At 36.9% G+C, this 24093-nt stretch overlaps 2 protein-coding genes across 2 annotated transcripts; both read left to right on the forward strand.

Moving 5' to 3' along the window:
- The first annotated feature begins 218 nt into the window (after positions 1 to 218).
- Positions 219 to 6224, forward strand: LOC101463852 (adhesion G protein-coupled receptor E1). The gene is made up of 10 exons (XM_076882789.1): positions 219 to 258; positions 354 to 526; positions 1658 to 1843; positions 2565 to 2768; positions 2862 to 3103; positions 3206 to 3272; positions 3374 to 3465; positions 4491 to 4650; positions 5325 to 5390; positions 5557 to 6224. The coding sequence occupies exons 1-10, from the start codon at positions 219 to 221 to the stop codon at positions 5611 to 5613; spliced, it is 1287 nt and encodes a 428-aa protein (XP_076738904.1). The 3' UTR covers positions 5614 to 6224.
- An 892-nt stretch (positions 6225 to 7116) lies between these two features.
- LOC101488134 (adhesion G protein-coupled receptor E3) lies at positions 7117 to 16808 on the forward strand. Its single transcript, XM_076883588.1, has 23 exons — positions 7117 to 7177; positions 7503 to 7541; positions 7648 to 8007; positions 10112 to 10243; positions 10494 to 10640; positions 10720 to 10845; positions 11047 to 11190; positions 11818 to 11979; positions 12117 to 12266; positions 12361 to 12398; positions 12577 to 12657; positions 12814 to 12843; positions 12938 to 13100; positions 13186 to 13299; positions 13398 to 13570; positions 13651 to 13827; positions 14321 to 14524; positions 14618 to 14859; positions 14968 to 15034; positions 15361 to 15452; positions 15703 to 15862; positions 16141 to 16197; positions 16292 to 16808. The coding sequence occupies exons 1-23, from the start codon at positions 7150 to 7152 to the stop codon at positions 16367 to 16369; spliced, it is 2964 nt and encodes a 987-aa protein (XP_076739703.1). The 5' UTR covers positions 7117 to 7149; the 3' UTR covers positions 16370 to 16808.
- Positions 16809 to 24093: the final 7285 nt, after the last annotated feature.

Here is a 24093-nt window from a genome sequence, read left to right on the forward strand (position 1 = left end):
GCAATGACTCCGTCGACTGAGACGAAAATAAAAAAGGAAGTGCACACTTCAACAGTGGGTAAGACCAAGCTCAACTTTACGCTAATAGGTCAAATTTGAGTTCTTAGTAAATACAAACATAATGAATGCATATCTGTGTTCAAGATTTGAGTCTAGTGGCCATTGGTTCATTGAGCTATGATAGCAAGAGTTCATCCCTCTCTGCCAAGGAATACGAAATGAAAATCAACTTGGAGGATCTAGCTAGGGCCAACAATGGTAAGAGCTTTTTTTAAAAATGTTGACTGACACAGGTGCATCAAGATGAATGTGGTTGTTGTTGTTGGGTTTTTTTGTGATGTGACCACTTCCAGGTTCTGTATCAGCCGCCTTTCTGACGCTAGATGGGATGGAGAGCATTCTCAGTCATCAATACTTCAAAACCAAGAATTTGACAGAGATGTACTCAGATGTTTTAACTGCCATAATACCAGGAATAAACACCACCAACCTGACAGAGCCTGTCAACTTTACAATTCAACACAAGGTGTAGCATCAAGATTGTACATATAGAGTGTTGTGAAAGTGTTTGCCCCCTTCCTGTTTTCCTGGATTTTTAGTATGTTTGTCACTTAAATGTTTCAGATCATCAAACAAATATAAATAATAGACAAAGATAATGCAAGTAAACTCAAAATGCAGTGTCTAAGTGTAGGTATTTGTCATTAAGGGAAAAAAAAGTAATTGCCCCCTAACCCTAATAACTGGCTGGGTCACCCTTAACAGCAACAACTGTAGTCAAGTGTTGCAATACGTGGCAATGAGTCTTTTACAGCTCCGTGGAGGAATTTTGGCCCACTCGTCTTTGCAGAATTGTTTTCATTCAGCCACATTGGAGGGTTTTTGATCGACAGCGTCTCAATCTGATTAAGGTCAGGAATTGGACTTGGCCACTCCAAAGTCTTAATTTAGTTTTTCTTAAGCTGGAGGTGGACTTGCTGATGTGTTTTGGATAATTTTGAATCATCATCAGCGTGCCTCAGAGTGAGGTCTTGAACAGATGGACGATATTCTCCTTCAGGATATTTTGGTAAACAGCAGAATTCATGGTTTTTCAGATCCTAAGGCACCACAACAACCCCAGATGTAATGGAACTCAAATCTCATTAGTACACAAAATATTTTCCAAAAAGTCTTCAAGATCATCAAAATGGGCTTTTGGCAAAGGTGAGATGGGCCTTTTGGTCAGAACTGTTTTATTTCTTGAACTCCTCTGTGGATGACATTTTTGCCGAGTCTCTTTCTTATTCTTGAAGCATGAACTCTGACCTTAACTGAGACATGAAGCTTGCAGTTCTTTAATGTTGTTCTGGGTTCTTTTGTGACGTCCTGGATGAGTTGTGAATGTGCTCTTGGAGTAATTTTGGTAGCCCAGTCACTCCAGGAGGAAGCCAGGAAGCTTTCCAGACTCATAGCTATCAGTGACTTTGTTTCTCCGTTGTTTCTTTAGATCGTGGTATGATGTCTTTCTCTCTTTGTCCAATATTAACATTTGTGTTTAATATGCAACACACCAGGAAATCAGGAAGGGGGCAAACACTTTTCACACCACTGCATGTATTGAAAAAGAATCAGACTTTTTATTCTTGCCTTTGCCTATTTTTTTTTTTTTTTTTAGGAAGTACCAGATAATGGAATGGTCACTTGTGTGTACTGGGAAGCCGGAGAAGCAGAAGGTGGACAAAATGGAGAGACGATGCGTTGGTCAGAAGAGGGTTGCTGGGTTGCATACTCTCACAAAAACTACACTGTTTGTAGCTGCTCACACCTTTCTACCTTTGCTCTCATAATGCAGATTGGGGAGGTATGTCAGTTACATGTTGGTAAGGTTGAAGTCTTATTACTTACAGGACTTAACATACTTGTACATTTTTCAGATTTGATTAAAACTCCACAATTTGACAAATGGAAACATGTAGTGTATATAAGCGGTTAAATCCCTTTTTACATTTTAAGTGGAAGAAATTTTTTTTTGTAATCAGTGAAAATTTCTGTAGAACTTTAATTTGGTATTCTGTCAAACTGCTTTGTCAACAAGTATAGTACACTTTACATACCCAGTTTTAGACAGTTTATCCCACACTTCTTGGCATATGCAGAATTAGAAAGAGACACAACATTTCACTAGCAGGGACCACTCCCTTGGTAACGATGAGCAATGAGGGATGAAGGAGTGTGATTAGTGCTGCGGTTTGGGGAAGGCCTTGAAGGCCCCTGTACTAACGAGAAATAAAGGGAGGAAAGGAAGAGAGGAGAGGACAGGAGAAGAGAGGAAAGAAAAAAGGAAGGGGGGGGGGCATGAAAATGAGAACAGCAGGTATTGGAGAAGGGGGGCTTTTATAGCCTGAGGCCAGAGGGGGCGCTCCTGAAATTCAGATGATATCTCAACAAAAATTGCTCTTAAAAAATCTCCTGGATCTTAGACATTTGTCAGCTTTAAAGCATTTCAATAAGCCAATAAGTCAAGCACAGTTATAGCCAAATTTACATCCATTTTCATCAGTATCCATGTATCTCATTTTCAGCCTGTGCCACAGAATGACTTCTTAGAGTGGCTGAACCGGATATGTGTGATTATTGGACTATTCTTCTTGGCTTTGGCCATCTTTACCTTCCTTCTGTGCAGCTGGAATCCCAAAATTAACAACACAGCCCGTCTCCACCTCTGCCTCAACCTGTTTTTTTCACAACTGCTCTTGTTGTGGAATGACAAATACACTGATAATAAGGTACAATGTGGCTAAACTCCAAGAATTATCAAAAGATTATCTATTGTGTTCCAATTGTCCATAAAGCTTAAACATATTTATCTGTCTCTACAGCTGGCCTGCACTGTCATGGCAGGGCTTCTCCACTTCTTTATTGTTGCCAGTTTTGTGTGGATGTTGCTGGAGGCACTACAGCTCCACTTGTTGGTACGGAAGCTCTCCCAGGTGAAAGTCATTCAAAGAGATGGCCTCCCCAGGCCTCTTCTCTATCTGATTGGCTATGGTGTTCCATTTGTGATTGTGGGTGTTTCGGCACTGATGTATTCTGGTGGATATGGACGTACTGAGGCTAATGTGTAAGTCAGACACAGTGCAATGCACCGATTTATGCATTAAATCCTTTTATTACTAAATGTACAAGACTGGATAATGGTCTCTGATGTGCGTTTGAATTGCAGATGCTGGCTGTCAGAAAAACGAAACTTCAAATGGGCTTTAACAGGGCCAGTGATAGCGATCCTTGCTGTGTGTCTATTTTTGTGTTAGAACTGTATTACACATTACATTTTTTTCTTATAATGATAATTTGTCTCAAAGTTAAATTACAAATCTGATTATTTTATCAGATGAATTGCTACCTGTTTGGTGCAACTTTATGGAGTCTGCGGCCCACCTTGGCTAACATAAAAAGTGATATCTCTCAGTCCAAAGATACAAAGTAAGTTTGAGGTTTGTTTAAAAAGCAAGTTCAAATTCTGAGTAATCATTAAGATTTTTGTGCAGCTTTTAAAAAAAAATGTCACTCAGTAGAGACTCCAGACTAAGTGCGATTTCCATTCTGATTCTGATTATTTGCTAAATGACAACACAGATTTTTCCCTATTTCAACTACAACTGACATTATATAAAAAGAATAATCAACTTTTTTCAATGCAAAATATTATTTGCATAATAAAAAATAAATAAATAGATAAATAAACTTTTGCTCCAAACTCAGTAAGTTACAGGATTTTCTCTTTCAAGCATGCTAATAATTGAATAGAAATGAGCTGCTGTATACCTTTATATCAGACACTTGCATCATTTTCCCGTATACTTATGAATTCCCCGGATGAGAGGACATCAACCCTTTCCCCTTTTTTCTCACCTGTCTGTAATTTTCCTTTCACAGCTCTTGCCTGACTCTCTTACTTGTGGTTGGTTCTGAGCTCTGAATAGTTTAGCTTGACTCACTTTTCATTTGTTGGCTAATTTTTAAAAAGTACAGAGTTAAGTGTTTGATCAGGTTTGTCATAACAAACATTTTCTGTGGTCGTTTACTTTGGCGAACTTTGTGTCTTCACTCGTGGTGGGGAGTTTCCATGCTGACAACTTGTTGGCATGCGCCTGTGAGTGTGCGCACAACTATTTGCATGCGTTTCCATGTGCAAGTAAATCATTTTTTATTTGTGCACTGTGAGTGTGTAGAAGTAGTAGTTTGTAACAATTTGCTCATGAAATGTATGCGCAAGACGCCGACCAGCCAGTCCCCCTTCTGGACCAGAGAAGACTGGAAATCGGGAGATACCTTTCCCTTGCCAGACAATCAGTTCATCTCTAGAGACTAAACATGTCTTCCTGTTTGACTATAAGTGCAGTTACAGTAGAGAAATGAATTCATTTAGCATACTGACTTTTTTATTTAACATCCTGCTCCAATGTTTTGTAAAGAACTGTAAAAACCTTCTGTTGTTCTGTTTGCAGGTTGATTTTGTTCAAGATACTGGCCCAGTTTGTTATACTTGGCTGTACCTGGATTCTTGGCCTGTACCAGACGAACCTGTTCTTTCAGGTTGCTTTTATAGTTCTGAACTCCCAGCAGGGTACTTTTCTCTACATTGTCCACTGTGTCCTCAACAAGGAGGTAGACTCGTTATACCAGTGTTTCTTAACACTTTTCTTACATACTGTATGTCAAACTTTTTATAATTCATTCTTTATATTATTCCTGAGTTCAATTCTACCATCAGGCCGGGGTCTTTCTGTGTGGAGTTTGCATGTTCTCCCCCTGTTTGTGTGGGTTCTCTCCGGGTACTCCGGCTTCCTCCCACCATCCAAAGACATGCACTTAGTGGGAATAGGTTAATTGAGTAATCTAAATTGCCCATAGGTGTGAATGCGGGAGTGAATGTGAGTGTGAATGGTTGTCTGTCTCTTTGTGTTAGCCCTGCGACAGCCTGCGACCTGTCCAGGGTGTACCCCTGCCTCTGGCCCTACGACAGCTGGGATAGTCTCCAGCGCACCCCGCGACCCTGAAAAGGATAAGCGGAAGCGAATAGATGTATTCTTTATAAGAGAAAAAAAATTAAGTTAAAATGTAGTTAAATAAAAGCTAATCTCTGCCCCACTAGCAATGGCTCTGTGGCTTTATGGATCTATCTATAGGGAATGCACCACATTAAACACCTGTTTAATAATGACCAGCTCTGTGATTTAACATCATCTCTAGTTAAAACATATTGGTAGTATTTTTTATGAGTTTTATAGTGAGAGTTATTTCATTTATTTTTCAAAATGTGCATTTATTTCATATTCTAGATTAGAGATGAGTATGTCAAATGGCTGACCTGTTCTTTCAACAAGACCAGAGAAGGCGGCTCAGTGGTAAGTTTCGCATAGCAGTCACTTGACCAATAAGACTTTTTAAATTTAAAAGCTAACCTGTGTTGCAAATGTGACCGCATAAAGCGTTGCTTTGCTTGTAATAAATTTAAACCTTTTGTAACAATTTTTTTAGTTTTTCTAAAGTATCTGCACTACTTTTTGACAGAGAAATGCACCATCAGTGTCCGAGGACTTGGACATCCCTCAAGAGCACAGAGGGTGATGTTGATAAATAAGTGAAGGAAAAGATGGAAATGGAAGATTTATATACTTTTCTGCTGGCAACTGTTTACTTTCTTGTCAAATATTTGAATTTGTACTGTGAATCAACCTTATAAGTTCTTTCTGTCATGAAAAATTAGTGCATTTTATGTAATACTTGTTTAAACTTATTTAGAAAGTGTTTTAAACTACTACTTGCTGATTAAATGTCCCAAGTGTTTCTCCCAAATTTTCAACTTTACTTTGAAAAGGTTATGACCAGATATAGGTGCGCCCAAATCATACATCAGATCTTGGGTTTCACAACCAGTTATTAGGGCTAGAGGACAATAACTTTTTCCACACAGGGTCAGGACAGCATTTTTTCCTTAATAAATCTAGTTGTTAAGAAAACATTTGCTTACTTAAGTTTTAGTTTTGCTTATTTAAAGTTGCTTGATGACGATTGATCAGCAATTGACCAATGATTGATTCAGTGGTTGGAGTCAACTATTGTACAAGTGGCTTGTAATGCACAGTTTTACAAGACACAATAAACTGCTGTTAATGCTTTAAAGTGGTTGCTTGTGGGATTTACATACTGCTTAATTTGACTCAATAAAGTCACCTGACACCCAAAGTTCTGTTTTTTTGTCACTGTTTAAATGACTTTAAAGTAAATACATTATTTACTTTAATTTAGAATTTAGGAGGAAGAAAGTTGGTCACTAATTATCAATGTCTCATAATAAGGTTTACAAATGGGTGCCTTTTTGGCATGAGGAAAGGAAGGAGTCTTGCCCTTTTTACAGGCCTGAAATACAGCCCCCCTGAAGCACAGTATGGCTACATTTTTCATGCAGGTGCCATGATTACTGCAGCTTGATGAGAGCAGACAGTAGGGCACTGGTGGAGGGCAGCCTGAAGGAGGAGTAGTTGGTAATGTAAAGCAAATGCAGGCACTGATCGTGTACATATGAATTAGAATACACAAAACACTGAAACGGTTCGTTTCGAAGTAGGAGTGAGCTCTGATGCAGGTTTTGACTGAAAGCTTGAAATGTTTTTTTTTGTGTGAAAGGACAAATATTCAATAGATCAGAAATACGAGATGGCCTACAGAAAAAAAAGTAGGACAAGCAGGACAGCCCCTATTTTTTTAATTTCACAAATGAAATAGCTATTTGATCAATTTTGAAGTGTCCTTTAAAAGTCCTTAGTCTCTAAATTGATTTGGTCCAGATTTTACAGGATTCGTTTTGGGAATTTTAAGTATAACTGTGTTCATTGTCTTTGAGATCTGAGAAAGGAACTAAAGAAAAGAATAAATGCTTCACAAACCTGAAAACACTTTTTCACAAACGTGAAAAAGACAACATAAAAATCCCGCAGTCAACAGTGTATGTTTCTTTCCTAGGTCCTTAACATAGTCAACACAAGTTGGTGAATTTGCATTGGTTTTTGCATTCACATAATGCTTTTAAAAGCAATATTTGGGTGTTGTTCATGTTTTACAATGTGAACATTCAGAACAGATCTGGAGACTTGACTTGTCACTATGGACTGTGTCTTGTCACTTTTTCTGGGTAAGTGAATTTGACAGAGAAAATAATTTTAAAGGTATTAAATTGATGTCAGTGCTAATTTTAATGAGAAAACTAGATTATTAAGATGGAACAAATTTTTAGTTTAGATTCTGGATTCAAAGACACATATTTCTAATCAAATAATGGTAAATTATAAACAGTTACTATGACTTTAGGTAGCATTTCACAAAGATATGTGTAAATTTCAGTCAATGTTTACAATACTTTAATCGCAAAAGTTTTAGTTTTTGGTTTTAGCTGTTGAAAAATCACCTTTTAAAGCAATGAAAACTAGTTCATTCACCAGTATTTTTCCCTTTGGTAGGTTTGTTTATCATACCTGTCTCTTGTGATTTTCCTCCTGGTATGTAAGATTTTCTGCTACAGCAAATACTAAAAAACCCACAGCAAATCCTCCAAAAACATGTAAAATAACTACTATGATACCAATGCTTGCTTGTTATTTGCAGGTTCTTGTGATGGATACATTGAGATAAATGAACCATGGCGGAACCGAGCCTTTGCATCTACCCCTTTTACTGGTTATTCCCAAAATGATACCGATTTTCTTGGCAAATGGTTGCGCTTTACGGGGATCGGTGGAGACACAGTTATTACATCCTGTCTAACAGTCCAAACTGGTGCTACACTTGTCCCCATTTTTATACCATTTTCCTTACCAACTAATTTGTCTCTGTATCCGACAAATGGGACTGCAAAAGGGTGTAATGAAAAAAGTTTTTTAGTGAGTGTGGCCCTCTGTCCAGGAGAATTCTATGTGTATAAACCAGAGGATAAACTCCCAGCTCCCAACATGGTATATGTAACTTGTGAGTATAAACATTTTTTGTGTGTATAATTTTAATTTGAAGTTTTATTGGTTTAAAGAATTGTGTGAAATGTACATGATGTGTTTAAATTTGTATTTTAAAGGCAACATCTTACGAGCAAACGTTACTTACAAAATACACAAAATACGAAATAAAAGTTTCGAAACATCAATTCTCATTTGGACAATTAAGAAACATTTTCAAACTTTATGTAACGCCAGAACTGCCATTAGTGATATTTGATAGGCAAATAATGCAAAACGTCTTTATAATAATAATAATAATAATAATAATAATAATGATAATATAAGCCCAAAATGCATCTGAAAATGATGATGATGATTTAAATTACAAAAAAATGCTGTCAAAACCAGCATGGCCGTGTGTAAAAAAGCCAATGCCTCCTAAATGTAATAACTGGTTTTGCCCCCTTTGGCATCAAGAACCGCAAGTTTTAATTCAGCTACACTGTAGATGGTTTTCAGCTAAAACCTGTTTAGGTCACCAAAAGCATCTCAGTCTGATTCTGGACTTTGATTCACCCATTCCATTGGTTTTGGTATGTTTTGAGCCATTCAGAGGTGATTTTGGTGGTGTTTTTTGGATTATTGTCCTGCTGCAACTCCCGGACCACCACACTACCACCACTGTATTTGACTCAAACTAGGATCACATTTTCTGAATTCTGTGTTAGTTTTATGCTAGAATAAGCCTCAAACCTTACAAAACGTTCAACATTTGTCTCATCAGTCAACAGAATATTTCCTCAAAGACTTCGAGGGTTAATCAAAAATGTTTTTAACAAATGTAAGACGAACCTTTCTGTTTTGCTCAGTAGTGGTTTTCTCCTTGAAACTCTCACATTTTTGCTCAGTCTCTTTCTTATTGTTGGATCATGACTGGGACCTTAACTGAAATTAAGTGTGTAGTGCAGGTCTTTAGATGTTGTTGTGTTTTCACTTGTGAACCCCACGATGAGCTGTTGATGCTCTCTTGGAGTAATTTTGGCACCCTGGATTTTTCCAGGGAAGGTTTCTAGATAATGGCTGTCACTTAAGTTCCAAAGTCTTAGAAATGTCTTTGTAAACCTTTCCAGGCTGATACATGTCAATTACATTGTTTCTTAGCTGCATGATATGTAGCTTTTAGAGAGTTTTTAGCCTATTTCACTTTGTAAGACAAGTGATTTTATGGTTCAAGAGTTCTGGCAGTAATTGGATCCAGGCATAGCTAATGGAACTGAACTTAGCTTTTACAAAAGATCCGGTTAACTGTTAATACCTGTGAATTCATGACTTAATAAAGGGAGGAAATGCTTCAAATAGGGCCAGGAAGGTTTGGATTACTTTTTTTTCTCTTAATAAATTAACTGATTATTTCAGAATTTTATATTTTATTAATCTGTGTTAAAATAAGTTTTTACTTTTATTAACTTGTTTGATGCTCCAAAAAGATTTAAGCATTTTCAAAGACTTATTCAATTACTTATTATCTTTGTCTTGTGAGTGTATGCCTTGTGTTGATGAATTTCTTCACTCACAAAAAATATTTTGTGATGGATACAACCTAAAAGAGTCTGGGAGTAAACTACATTGACAAAGTAATAGGCATCTTTCCACTGAGATGCAGTTACACAATATTTTTTAAGCAAATATAATACTGAAATAACAATAAAAAAAAAAACAAGTTACACAGAATAGAACAGAAAAATCAAATATTAGATTAAAACAGACGTATTCTTTGATGTAGGTGTTTGTATTGGTGCTGTATGGGAAAAAACATCATTTGCATTCTTAAAAAGATGGCTACACTAAACTTCATTTGATTAGGCCGCAGTATTTTGAAAACTAGTAAAGATGTGAAACAACTTGCCAGCTATGAACTGTTTTGTGCTTCGCACAAGCAAGTAACATGTCTGTTACAATATCATACTCATTCATTTTTATGAGCAATGCATGCTGCATTCATGATTTTTTTCTTAATATAAATAATATATATAATATTATTATTTATCCTAATATATAAAATAAAAAATATATTATTTATTGGGAATATTATGTTATTCATAATATTGAACATGTACCATGATTTTATATCTATTTAGATCATAGTATGTGTACTGAAAAGTCTTGTGGACCATTGGGTAATTGCACAGCAGGTGGGGGATGCATTTGCAATGATGGATATGAAATGCCTCCAGACAACCCGCCTACTTCAAAATCATATGGCTGTATTGGTAAGAAATTATAGTACATTAAAAACAAGATGTTATTTTCAAAACAGCAATATTTATATATATTTTTTATATTACGATCAATATGAAAATACATAATTTTCAAGATCGTTACAGGAATCTAGACCTATAATGTTTACACCAGTAATTGTAAAAGCTGTTATTTATAAACAGACACTCAGAAGCAAGTGCATCATCTGGACTAATATGTTTTTAAAGTTTGCAATTTGCTAATTGTATATCATCTTACCAGATATCGATGAGTGCACAAGGACTAAAGGAATTTGTGGTCATAATACCAACTGTTACAATACAGTTGGGTCATACAGTTGTAACTGTTGGGAAGGATTTCATCTACCAAAGCCAATACCAAAACTTAAACTGACCCCTGGCTGTGAAGGTACAAATCAAACAAACAAACACAGAAATAATCCTGTTTAGTTTGTTTTATATTCACTTTTTAATTGTTCTTTGTGTAGATATTGATGAATGTCTTAGTGGTGTCTGTGGGCCATACGGGACCTGCTACAACACCATAGGAAGTTTTGTGTGCAACTGCTCTAAAGGATTTAGGGCTGATTATAAGATGTCCCCTATTTGCCAAGGTCTGTATTGCACGTTACAATATTCTATCAAGTGAACTTCATTGGACTGTTCATATTACTGTTAATTACTGAGTGTGACAACAGAATATTTGTATGCATAATATATTAAGAGTTGTATGAGTTTCTGTGAAAGGGTGGTTTGTACTTTTACAACTTTAAAATGCAGTGTGATAAGAACTAGCTGTAACTTTCTAACTTCAGATGTTGATGAGTGTTACAACTCAACGATATGTGGTCCATATTCTATCTGCGAAAACCTGCCTGGAAATTACTCCTGTAGCTGTAAGGTGGGTTTTGAACCAATGGATAAAACTAAGCAACCCAATGAGACCAACGTCTGTATTGGTATGTGAAAATTGATTTATTTATATTTGAAGTCACTTGTGTTTGCTCTCTCTCTCTGTCTCTGTGTCTCCCTGCTATTTCAAAAGTATTTATGTGACCACTACAATGTCACAAGATTGTTATACTGAGTAAAGAAAGGCCTAGGCTGACAAAATACATTAAATCACAGGGTCATTGCTGTTTTAGTGTCAGAAGGATGAATTAATGATGAATTATCAAAGTGTTCAATGAAGCACTGGCAATGTCATGGCTTGGCTAAAATCATACAGACTTTTTTTTTTAAAAAAAAAAGGAAAGACGGAACACATTGTCACAAAATGTGGAAACTATGCAAAGATTAAATTTAATCTATTATAAATAAAACATGAAAACATACTATCCAGATTTGGCATTGCTAGCACAATTTAACTGCACAACCTGTCCTTGTTAGATTTGAAACTAACAGAATAGCCTCTTTTCCATTATTACCTAATCGGACAGACTAGCCAAGATTCCTCCAAATATGCGTTTATTGTTGTCATAGAAACATGTCCAGGCATCCGCTGATGTAATTTTTGTTTCTCAGAAAAGAATATATGGCTTCTTTTGTTGATAACATATATTTTTTTAATTCATGTACTTCAACAGATATTAATGAGTGTATCCTACCAGTGTGTAGTACATGTATAGACATCTGCGGACCAGATTGTAACTGCTCAAATTCAATTGGATCTTACTTGTGCACCTGTATCCCTGGTTATCGGATTAACAACCCAGACTTTATAGCCAGCTATGATAACCCATGCAGAGGTTTGTGCTCTTGTTTGGTGTTTTGACATATAGCAGCTCAAATATGATTAAATGCAGCAGTTTGATCAAATGATCAATTAAAAACAGATTGCCTTGCATGTGTGTGTGTGTGTGTGTGTGTGCTCTCTATACTGCAGATATTGACGAATGCACTGAGACACCCGGTATATGTGGTAAAATGACTGTGTGCACTAATGTACCGGGTACCTTTTACTGTTCCTGCCCCGATGGATTGTTCCCCACAACTGGAATCGTTGCCTGGATATTGAATGTCACATATTGTCAAAGTGAGTCAGTTTCAACCATAATTTTGAATTGTTTTAAGGTTATTTATTTGGTTTGAGGGAGCATTTGATGTTCACATTTTTAATTTACTGACAGGCGTTGAAGATGCTCTAAATAAAGTTCCAGTCAAAGAGGTGAGACCCATCGAAATATTTACCTTTTAAAGGTGCCTTATTTTTTTGTCACCAATGCATAACAATGTTTAAACCAATGTTTAGCTCCATTCAAATAAAGCAACAGGAAATTAAACCATGACAATTACCAGACAGTGCTTTGTAATAAATGAATACTAATACTGCACATTCAATGCAGGGTCTGACAAAAGAAATATCGTTCATCAGCAATATGCAAGATGACCTGAAAAACAATACAGGTGCCTTCATACCAGAAGCGGTATGTAGTTCAAAAGTAATGCTTGTAAGCCAGAGTGTGCTTTGTTATATATTCAGATATTTGTAACTAAAAATAATATGTTATGTGATGTACTGAGTAAACCACAGTACATTTTATCTAACGCCTTTCTCTCTTTTCTTCATAATGTGTTTGCAGACGGTAGCCAACAGCTTTGCTGCATCTATGGTACTTAATGTCCAGCCAAAGAAAACATACCATATTCCATGTCTGTATTTACATTTATGTGTTTCACTGATTAAAATGATTTACATTTTTGCAGGCCGTGTCCGGTGTTGGACCACGAGCCACACAAAGCAAGGTGAGTAGTGAAGGAGATCGGGAGACGGGCAGCGCAATTCTTGACCTTTCAGAGTATATCGTTGTTGCAATGACTCCACATACCGAAAACCAAACCAAAAAGGAAGTGCACTCTTCGACAGTGGGTAAGTTAAATTCTAATATTTTGTAGCTTGACTATATTTAAAATTACTGTTGGTATGAATTGACTGATTGTTATCTATTTGTAAGATCTGAGCCTGCTGGCCATTGGTCCAGGGAGTAAGGATAACTGGAATACCTCCCTCTCTGCTAATGGAAATACCATGGACTTCAACTTGCAGGCTATAGCTCGTGCTAACAATGGTGAGAGAGTATTTTAAAAATTAAATATATTGACAAATCCAAACTGTTTTTATTTAACAAATGGTTTTCAATTTCTTTTGTGATGCGAAAACTCCCAGGATCTGCAACAGCTGCTTTTATGACACTGAATGGGATGGAGAGTCTTCTCAGTCATCAGTATTTCCAAACAGAGAAAAAGACAGATATGTGTTCGGATGTTATCACAGCCATAATACCAGTTAATAACACTAACCTCACAGAGCCTGTCAACTTTACTATCTACCATAGGAAGGTACAGCTGCAGAATCTCAACTCTACATCTATTAATGCAGAGGGATACAGACTTTTAATGTTTCTTCTTTGCTTTTTCAGGAAGTACCAGAAACAGGAACAGTCAGTTGTGTTTACTGGAAAACCACAGAAACTGTAGAAGGAAAGTCTATGAGCTGGTCAGAGGAAGGCTGCTGGGTTGCATTCTCTAATGAAAACTATACAATCTGCAGCTGTTCTCACCTTTCTACATTCGCCCTGATCATGCAGATTGGGGAGGTATATATTTTTTTCTTCTTCTTTTTTGATGAACTTATTATTAATTTGATTTTGAGTGGTGGATGCACAGACTTTGTCTTTTCTTCACTTCATTGTGTTGTAGAAGTAATTTAATTTGATAAAATAACTCTTTTTTTCTATTAGCAAACACTGAGTGACTCAGAATGGCAATACGTAGGGAAAAATTCTTGTAAACCCAAAAACTGTTATAAAAATTTTAGAAATTGAATACGGTACTTTGTGGAAACTCCCTTGGCCACAAACAATCTCCTTAGCTAGTGTATAAAAACTTGGTACAGGTTGATTTAGCCAGTTTATAACATTCTTTCCAGAAGTAATTGTGGTCTAGTAAATCTGTGTGTCTGGGAGCTAAAGGGTTGTCAGCGGTTTGTCCCAAAGCCAACTGTGAAGGGACCTGAATAGTTACTTGCATACTAAGAAAAATATGCAGTAAGGTCATTTTAATCACAATCTTCATATGTCTCATTTTCAGCCTACACCATCAAATCCTTTTTTAGAGTGGCTGAACCGGGTATGTGTGATTATTGGACTATTCTTCTTGGCTTTGGCCATCTTTACCTTCCTTCTGTGCAGCTGGAATCCCAAAATTAACAACACAGCCCGTCTCCACCTCTGCCTCAACCTGTTTTTTTCACAACTGCTCTTGTTGTGGAATGACAAATACACTGATAATAAGGTACAATGTGGCTAAACTCCAAGAATTATCAAAAGATTATCTATTGTGTTCCAATTGTCCATAAAGCTTAAATGTATTTATCTGTCTCTACAGCTGGCCTGCACTGTCATGGCAGGGCTTCTCCACTTCTTAATTGTTGCCAGTTTTGTGTGGATGTTGCTGGAGGCACTACAGCTCCACTTGTTAGTACGGAAGCTCTCCCAGGTGCAAGTCATCCGACGAGATGGCCTCCCCAGGCCAATTCTCTACCTTGTTGGCTATGGTATTCCATTTGTAATAGTGGGTGTTTCTGCACTAATTTACTCTGATGGATATGGTGTTACCTCCTCAAATGTGTGCGTAACACATAATTATTTTCACATTTTCCCATGTGATCAATGTTTTTCTAGAACAGGTTTGCTTGATTGATTATTTATTTACTTGTTTACATGATTCTTTTGCAGATGCTTTCTCTCTACAAAGCGGAATTTCAACTGGGCTTTAACGGGACCTATTATTGCTGTCCTAGCAGTGAGTACATTGAGTATTTGCAGCTGCGTATTGAGTGTTTAACATCCTCATGTGTATATGTATAACTACATGACTGTAGTTAGCTGTCATGTTAGGCCTTGGACATTTAACTTCTGTTGGACAAATGGTTTGTATTTGGCCCATGAAATGTAGGATTGGGTATAGGATTATATTTAAAGCACTGCCGTGCCAAATTGGATTGACAACTTATTGTAATGGAACTGAAGCAATAATCTATAATTAAAAGTCTGTGTTATCTAGTCTGTGGCAGGGTTCTTTTTACTTTGTACACCTAGCAAATATTGCTGTTTGTTTATTTTTCAAAGATCAACTGGTTATTGTTCCTTGCTACTCTCTGGAGTCTGAGACCCACTTTGGCCAACATGAAGAGTGATGTTTCTCAATCCAAAGACACCAGGTTTGAACATTCATGTACTGTTTTCACTGAGGTGACAATGAAAGTGGCACCTGCATGTAAGTGCTAATGCACAATTTGTGACTTACGTACATGTCTTTATAGTGGAACTCATTGTAATGTTAAGGTGAAGGATGGCTTTGGATAAATGAGCTGAAATAAGATGAAACACAGAAAATAAGGACATGTTTTCTGTGTATGAATGTAAACACAAATAATGGTAAAAAAATATATTGTGCTCTTTGTTTTTCAGGTTGATTATTTTCAAAATCGTGGCACAGTTTGTCATACTGGGCTGTACATGGATTCTGGGCCTGTACCAGTCAAACCTTTTCTTCCAGGTCCTCTTCATCATCCTCAACTCCCAGCAGGGCACATTCCTGTACATCGTACACTGTCTGCTAAACAAGGAGGTAGACCTTATCTTGAGCTATGCTCTTATTACATTTTGCTCTTTCACAACCTCTCATTTAAATGTTCACACTAGGCCAATAGTAACACAATGAAGGGAGCATAAAGTAAGTTTGTGGTTATTCACTAAAAAAAAATGATCTGCTGGTTTCTCCTTTACTGTGTTTTACAAATTTTAAGAAGTACAATGTTCACAGTGTAACAATGATTATGGTTGTAAAGCTTTACATGGACTCTTCAGTATGGAGCTATTATACTGTACTGAAACTGTCTTTACCAGGTGCGAGAGGAATACATTAAATGGCTGACATGCTCTATTGGAAAAGAGGCAGCTGAGGTAAGTCTTGTGAAAAACATCGAGTCCTGTCACTTTTAATCTCAGTCAGATCAGCTCTTAGCCCAGCTGTTTCTAACAAATGAATGTATTTCAGGAAAAAGATGTGGGTTCGGTCACCGAAGATTTCGACAAGCCTGAGAACCAAAACAATGAAGGGAAGAAGGACCACTGATCCAATGAAGTGAGCAACGCTAAAACAGACAACGCTATATGTATCGAGTTATTATCCGTGCTTTTTCTTAATTCCATTTTATTGTGTCTAGAAAGTTAACGGTAGCATAGCATATTAGCTTATTAGCTTAGCATATTGATCTGTATCATTGTGTCTTTTAGGGCCCTAGCTTGCTATTTTAACTGCTAAAGAAAAATATATTTTAACTAGAAAGTGCATTTTCTGAAGAAACTGCAGTGTGAATGCTTGAATCTGAATGTATGCACTGAAATGAATTAATTACTGAATTTAAGTTAAAAATCTTGAATGAGATAAAAAAAAAACCCGAATTTAACCTGAAAACAAAAGTGCTGAACTGCTAAAAGCTGAAGGTTACACAGAAGAAGAAGTTGGAAAAAAAGCTGAAAATGTTTTAATTGTAAATTAGAAAAACCTAAGAAATGAGAAAAGAACATTTAGAGTCAGAAAACATCTGAAAGAATATTAAAAGGTCATATTCTTTGAATCACTGAATGACTAAAATGTGATCCCTCCACTTGGACCCACACAGTTTAAAAAGTTTAAATGCCTGAGCTTTGAAAGATACGGTGTTGGAAAGAGAACAATAATGGCGACAATTTGAGGGTAAAATGATGGCTGTAACACTGTGGACACAGCAGCAGTTGAAAGAGAAGTGCTAAAGATGAATCTTGGTACAGTGGCAGGCAGAGCTCGTTAAGCAGGCAGGTGTGAGCCTGGTTGCTATAGTGACCGCACCCAATGGCTCCATACACACGTACACAGACATGCGCCTCACTTTTGCTGCTTAAAATGAACAGAAAAGTCAGGCCGAAACAAATCGCTCCCAAATGAAAAGTATAGGTCGTATTGACGAAATTCTTTCACCGTGAGCGGCAGCAATGTCTAGTCTACCTAATTCTCAGTTTTCATGCCTGTGGAGTTTATTATATGGACGTGGTGACAGTGTAAAAACACCATGCTCTTCTGATTTTCAAACCAACCTTCTGAGCCGTTTTAACATTAGAGTCTATGGAAGAGTTGGAGGGAGGAGGCTGTGCATTGGTGACATTTATGAAAGAACCATAACACCTAGTACAATAGTAAACACATTGGATGAAAGAGGACAGCCATGGCTACGTTTTGAGGGTAAAATCATACCTGTAGAGCAAACGCTGTGGACACAGCAGCAGTTTTAAAAAAGATTTTAAGATTAATTTTTTTGCTCCTCTCACTCTAGCAGTTGAGCTGCCTCACTCTAGCCCCAACATTCCGTCCCATACACACCCATTATAAACTCTGAAACGGGTGAAAAAACATCATGAAACTTAAACTGGAACTGAAGAAAAAGTATAATAGATATTGAAAAGATAAATACAAGTTGAATAGTTGAATGTCTTGTCTTCGTTTTAAAGTTTGAATGGTGGCTCTATGGGAACGTATGTTGAAGTAGTAAGAGTTTAAAAATGAGTAAGTTGAATGAGAATTTGAAGGGTCTCCCCATTGAAATACATGGGAAATTTTTGTTGAATAAAGTTGAATAAAATTAAAAATATAAATGTTAAAAATGAGAAAAATACAAGCAATCATGTCCAAAAGAATAGGAATCTAACGGTGTTTGAATGGTTTTTCTAAGTTGAATGGTTTTGAAGGAGTAGGCTTTCAAAAAACGTACGGAATAGATAATAATAAAATAGAATAATAATAAAGATTCGAATAACAATACTGTGAATGCTTTTCAAGCATTCACACTAATTAAACCTGAATGCAGTGACTGCTAAAGTAATGCTCTTTCACAAGCAATTATTTCTAGGTGTGTTTAAGTTTTATTAGTTGTATGTTACTGTACTAGCTGTGCTATATTACAACAGTACATGTCATGTTAACACCATCAGTTAGGCCTGTTATTATTATTATGCTGTATAAATTTGAAATGTAGCTAATGTAGCTAACGTAGCTAACGTAGCGGTAGAATACCATAAGTCTGACAGCCATACTGATTTTCTCACTCACTGACTAAACAGACCATCTCTGTACCTAATTTGCTTGGGTCTGGGAGCTTTCGCAAACATCTTGCTACTCACACCCTCAGAGAGTCAGGCTTGAAAAAACAAAACCTCCTACAAATAAAAACATGTGCTTCTCAGTTTATTCTTTCTTGTGTTATTTGCATTTTATTTACGTGGCATATGAGACACTTTGACGTAGCTTAAACTTTACAAGACAAATTCGAGGGCTGTACAAAGCCAAGCATACTTTGTGATTTACATCAGCATTTAGCTTGCACACTATTTCAGAAAAAATCCCTTACAGGACAGAAACAAACTATTAAACTTGAATTAAGAAATTTAAAAAAAAAGAAATAAAAGGAGTGCAGGGATAAATCGTGTTTAATATGGTTTGCTGTAATGTCTGTCATTTATCAGAACATGCATGTAACCCTGAAAGAAAGTAACTTTTACTACCCTTCAGTTTCCTTAGGATAGATAAGGTATCACATCCTTGGTTCATCATTAGTGCTTCCTTTCTTTAGGGAGAATAACCATTAATTTGTAACATTAGGGCCATGTTACCCAGATCGTCAGTTATTTATTTGGGATTCACATTTATTGTAGATGATTGCATTTGTTGCTGTTTGCCTCTTATCATAATTGGGAAAAAATAAAGTGCTGATGATATTCCTTGCATTGGAGATTTACAACAACATACCTTACTTTTTGTGGTAAATTACAACACTCAGGATTCACTCTTGGATAATTTGGGTTCCCAGGAAATCTAATATCTGATTATACCTGCACTTGTAGACTAAAACTTTTACAGTACACAGATATCATCAAGTTTACTGTAATGCATATGCAATACAAATGTCTTCCTGAAGGCTGCAGTGTTCAACCACATTATGAGATTGCAGCTTTTGTGCTTCCTGACTCCGACCAAGAAGACATTGTTTAATTTAAATCATATGTGTAACATGAAATCCAACATTTCATTCTGAAGCGTCTAATTAAAATGGTATAAAAATTAAATGATGATATGTCTAGGAGTCCATGTTAAATGATAATGATATTATTAATATAAATAAAGATAAAGCAGAAAAAAAACAAGTATCTGTGCCATTCTGACACCATCTGTTAGTCAAAGCAAAGTAGTGGTGATGATATTTTGAAAGTCTACCTTACATAGCTTAATTCTCTTAAATAAAGTAATGGCTGCTAACTAACCCTATACTAACCATAAACAGATTGGTGGTGTTTGATATGAAGGGGTTAACAGTTAATAACACTGCTGCTACCAGTGTTTTCTGTAAAGTCTTCAATGGACTGTATCAGTTACTGAAAGCTACATACTGAGCATGTGACACACTGAGTGATGCAGTTTTGTCAACTGCCACTAGATGCTACCATCTGTTACCAAGTTACTATCTATCTGTTTGTGTGTGTGCACGTGCAGATATGTTTGCTGGTATTGAGTATTAACCTGCATTGTACTAATACTAGAAAATAAACAGTGCAGTAGTAGGGAAACGGAAGGTGAGATGTGCTAGCTGTAGGTGAGCTAGGTGCTAGCTCACCTACAGCTTTCAGGCCTTTTGTGTATGATTTATCAATTTAAACTATCCACATATATTACACAGACATACAAGGTGGTTGAATGAGCATCATATTTGGGGCACAACGTAAATATACGTAGAGAAAAAAATATTTATTTTGCCTGCTGATATTCAAAATTGTTGGCGTGATGTTGTTTGCATGCTCGTTTGACTATATCATTGAAAATTTATGCATTCAAATGCCTGTTTCTGATTCCTGTTTAATGATGCATAGTGTCAGTCAGGATCAGCTGGAACTCTGCGTTCTGTCTGCTTGACTGCTGATTGGATCCCATTTGAATCTAGTGATGCTGCCCTCATCTCTGTCCAGGCACGAGGCCACTGATGACACGGCCTGCATTCACACTCTAAACCCCTCTTCCCTCTGCATAAACATTTCTATGTGATAAACACTGAATTAATGTAATATTAAATATGACAGTTTTTCCACAAGCCTGCAGCACAACTGAGAAATACAAATAGGGTTTTTTTTTCTCTTTATGTTACTAAAAATATTGCAGCTCAGAGATCATCCTAGGAGAATTCAGATTCAATCACTGCGAATTATATCAAAATGGCAGACTACTATGCTTTACAAGGTTTTAAGACAATATAACTGTCATAAATGTAAGATAAGTTAGTTCCACATTTTGCAAATGCACCAAACTGCTTAAATATCTATTACTGTGACATTAGACAGGTGTTCCAATTTTAATTTTTTCTAAATTTCTGTAGCATCTAAAACTCAGTATGTCATGTTTCCTGCAGTTTTTAGACGTTCATTCCAAAAGCTTTTATTTTACGCTCCAGCTTCAGCTGGGACTCACTAACTCAGTTACTGCAAATGCTTATTAACAAATTAGTAGAAGCCTGTTTGTTTATTTATTAATTTTTTTATGCCGCAAACGACAATCCTGCATCATGTTTAACACACAGCTGGAATAACTGACAAAATAGGGATAAATATAACAAGATATGGTTCCCAGGGTTTGCTTCATTCTCTCTCTTTCCCTGCTTCTCTTCCACTCTCTTTGCTGCTCTTCTCAATACTATACATGGTTACCATGGAAACACACTTGCAGCTCTCGAGTCGTGAGGCCAGTCAGCTGAGATACCACGTCTGGTAAACAAATCCGCAATCTGAACTGCTGGGTGTGTGTCAGAGTTTGTCAAAACATGAAGGCATCAGCCAAAGGTCATAAGTGCCAGAAAGGTGGCCGGAGCAGGGGTTCAAACTGAGACAGCTAATGTGACAGTGCTAAACTTTTCCTACTGCATGTTTTATTTAACAGACATTTGAATGGCATGTAATCCTCTTTAATCCACTATAATAGGAACATGACTGGGAGAGACACGGATTTCTAAGTGCAGCTAAAGCTCTATGTTATTTTTTTTCATTACTAAACTAATACAAATGCAAAACAAAGTAGACCCCCAAACAACAAACACATGAATTAGACAAGGAAATGTAAAATGTGAAAGAGCACATTCACAAGTGTATAAACTCTCATTCTGCCAACATATTGAACATACATGGACTATAACTGAGTTTCCTGGGTACTCTAAAAAAAGCATTTAATAGCAGAATAATATCTATAACAAGGTTTATTTCTTCTCAAAGCATTATTAGCTATGCAATGTTAAAGCTTAAAGATTACATTATTACATTGTATCAATTTTTATGACTTAAAAGCTTATTCACCATCCTTTGACTCTGGTGTCAGTTTTTGGTAAGTTCAGTTAAACCTCATTTGTATTTACACGATGCAACTATAATGGGCTATTTTGACTCAGTTACAAAAATAATAAAACTAAACACACAACGAAGCCATGTAATCACTTCGACGTATCCTGGGTCTGCCAATAGGCCTCATTTACATGCTCAAAATACCTCATCTGTTCAAACCACCTAAGTGGCAACAAGACCCCAAGATACCCGAACACCTACACTTGGGGCAGCAACTAACTGCCCCAGTGAAAGCTGGAGGTCAACAGAACCACACCATCTGAGAAAAGCAGAGACCAGATCCTGAGACCACCTAACCTGCTGCAGTACTTAGAAATGTGATGAACAAAGTCTGTGACAAAGGGCAGCCCAGACAGGGACCAGCAGCCACTGGGAACAAGTCTGACTTATTGATGGCAATGCACGCTAAACACTCTACTGTGGTTGGATGGAAACAACTAAAGCTAAATACACACTGCAGGCACTGCACAGCATTTGCCTTGTGCTGTGGCATGTGACAGAGAGAGCAAAGGTTTTGCAAGTGGATTTTCCAGCCAAGCGCTGGACAGTCACATCAGCAGGTGGAGCATTGTGATAGTGGACCAGTATCAGCTGTTCTTTTCATGTGTTGCATAAGCAGAGCATGCCCCAGCTGTCTCAGGTATATCCACCTCCAACACTTGATGAATTCGAATTATCAGAAGTTGCCCATTCAGATGATGAATGCAGCAAAGGAGACTTTCTTCTTCTGTCCCACGCCCCTGGTATGATATACTGTATGTGATGCTTTAACTTAGGACCTATGGCAAATAATTCCATTAATAGAAATACATAGGTGGAATTGAACAAACGGACTGAGAAATTGAATATATTAAAATAATATAATCTACTGGTAAAAATTCAGAAAAAACAATGCAACAAGCAAACATGGGTATAGTTTATCATCATATGGTCATGTTATACTTGTTATTCTTCAACTCTTCTCCTGGTCCATGTTTTTTTTATTCTTGTTTTCATGCTTTCCTTTGCTTTTTGTACCATCGGTGCCCTTTTATCATTTGTTTCTTGTATACCCTCCCTCTACAGTGTATTTAATCTCACTTTTCCCTTCCCTCTGCAAGTTCATCTTTGCACAGCTGCAACAGTCTCGGCCTTGTGTTTCTTTGTGTCGTTAATAAAGGGTTTGCTTGTCTTTTTGATTCGTCTATCCCCTGTTCAGTTCTGGCCCGACTCGTCGGACCAATCACCTGGATAAAGACTCTTGCCAAATAAAGATTGTAATCCTGATCTGGTCCCTGAGCTGTAGGTTTAAATTCACTTGGTGTTGACACACTTACAGTCATGTGAGAAAATTCGGACACCCCATAAAATAATCGGCTCTGTATTAATAAATGTTCAAATATCAATATCTAATCATGTTTTCATGTATTACTGGAAAAGAAAGTGACTTAATTGCAATTAAACAAAAAAAAATACACATAAAAAAAAAGATATGAACAAAAATGTGTATTTTAATGGAGGAAAAAGTTAGCACACCCTACCCCTTAATAACTAGTGTTGCCCCCTTTGGCTTATATAACTTCAGTGAGACACCTTTTGTAACCTTTTACTAGTCTCTGACATCGACAGCAAGTTTGGGCCACTCCTCAATGCATAATTCTTACAGCTGTGAGATGTTTGAGGGTTTTCTTGCATGTACAGTCTGTCAAGTCACCCAACAGCATCTCAGTGGGATTAAGATCAGGGCTTTCACTTGGCCTTAATGTCTGGCCTTAATGTTTCTCTCAGAGAGCAAATATTTTCTCCTTGCACACCTCAAACTTGTGTAGTCTCTGATAGTAGAGTCATGCACTTTAACATCGACACTAGCCAGAGCCTGCTGTAGTTCCTGTGATGACATTTTAGGATTTTTGATGACTTCTTTGAGCAATTTGTGGTCTGCTCTAGGGGTGAATATGCTTGGACAGCCAGACCTGGGCGTGGTGGCAGTTGTTTTGAATGTCCACCAGTTGTAAACAATTTTCGAGATGGTGGAATGGCTGATGTCAAATTCCTTTGAGATCTTTTTGAATCTCTTACCAGACTCATAAGCAGCCACAATCTTCTTTCTGAGGGCACCAGACAGCTCTTTAGATCTCACCATGGCGCTCACTTCAACACTTCAACAGTCAGGAGCACACCAAACTAAATCTGAGGTTTAAATAGGGCAAGTCTCCTTTAAAATGCTGGGTAACAATGTACTGATCATGTGCACCTGACAAGATACAACTGTGTGTGATTTTAACCGTTTTAAGTGGGATGACATGTGGGGCTGTCCTAATTTATTCCTCACCCGAATTTGCATTCTTTTTAAATTATGTTTCACATAAAGTTTTAAAAAAGGTTTTTCTTATTTTTCAGTTGTTTAGTTAT

Source organism: Maylandia zebra, linkage group LG4, assembly GCF_041146795.1.
Source record: "Maylandia zebra isolate NMK-2024a linkage group LG4, Mzebra_GT3a, whole genome shotgun sequence".
NCBI classification, from domain to species: domain Eukaryota; kingdom Metazoa; phylum Chordata; class Actinopteri; order Cichliformes; family Cichlidae; genus Maylandia; species Maylandia zebra.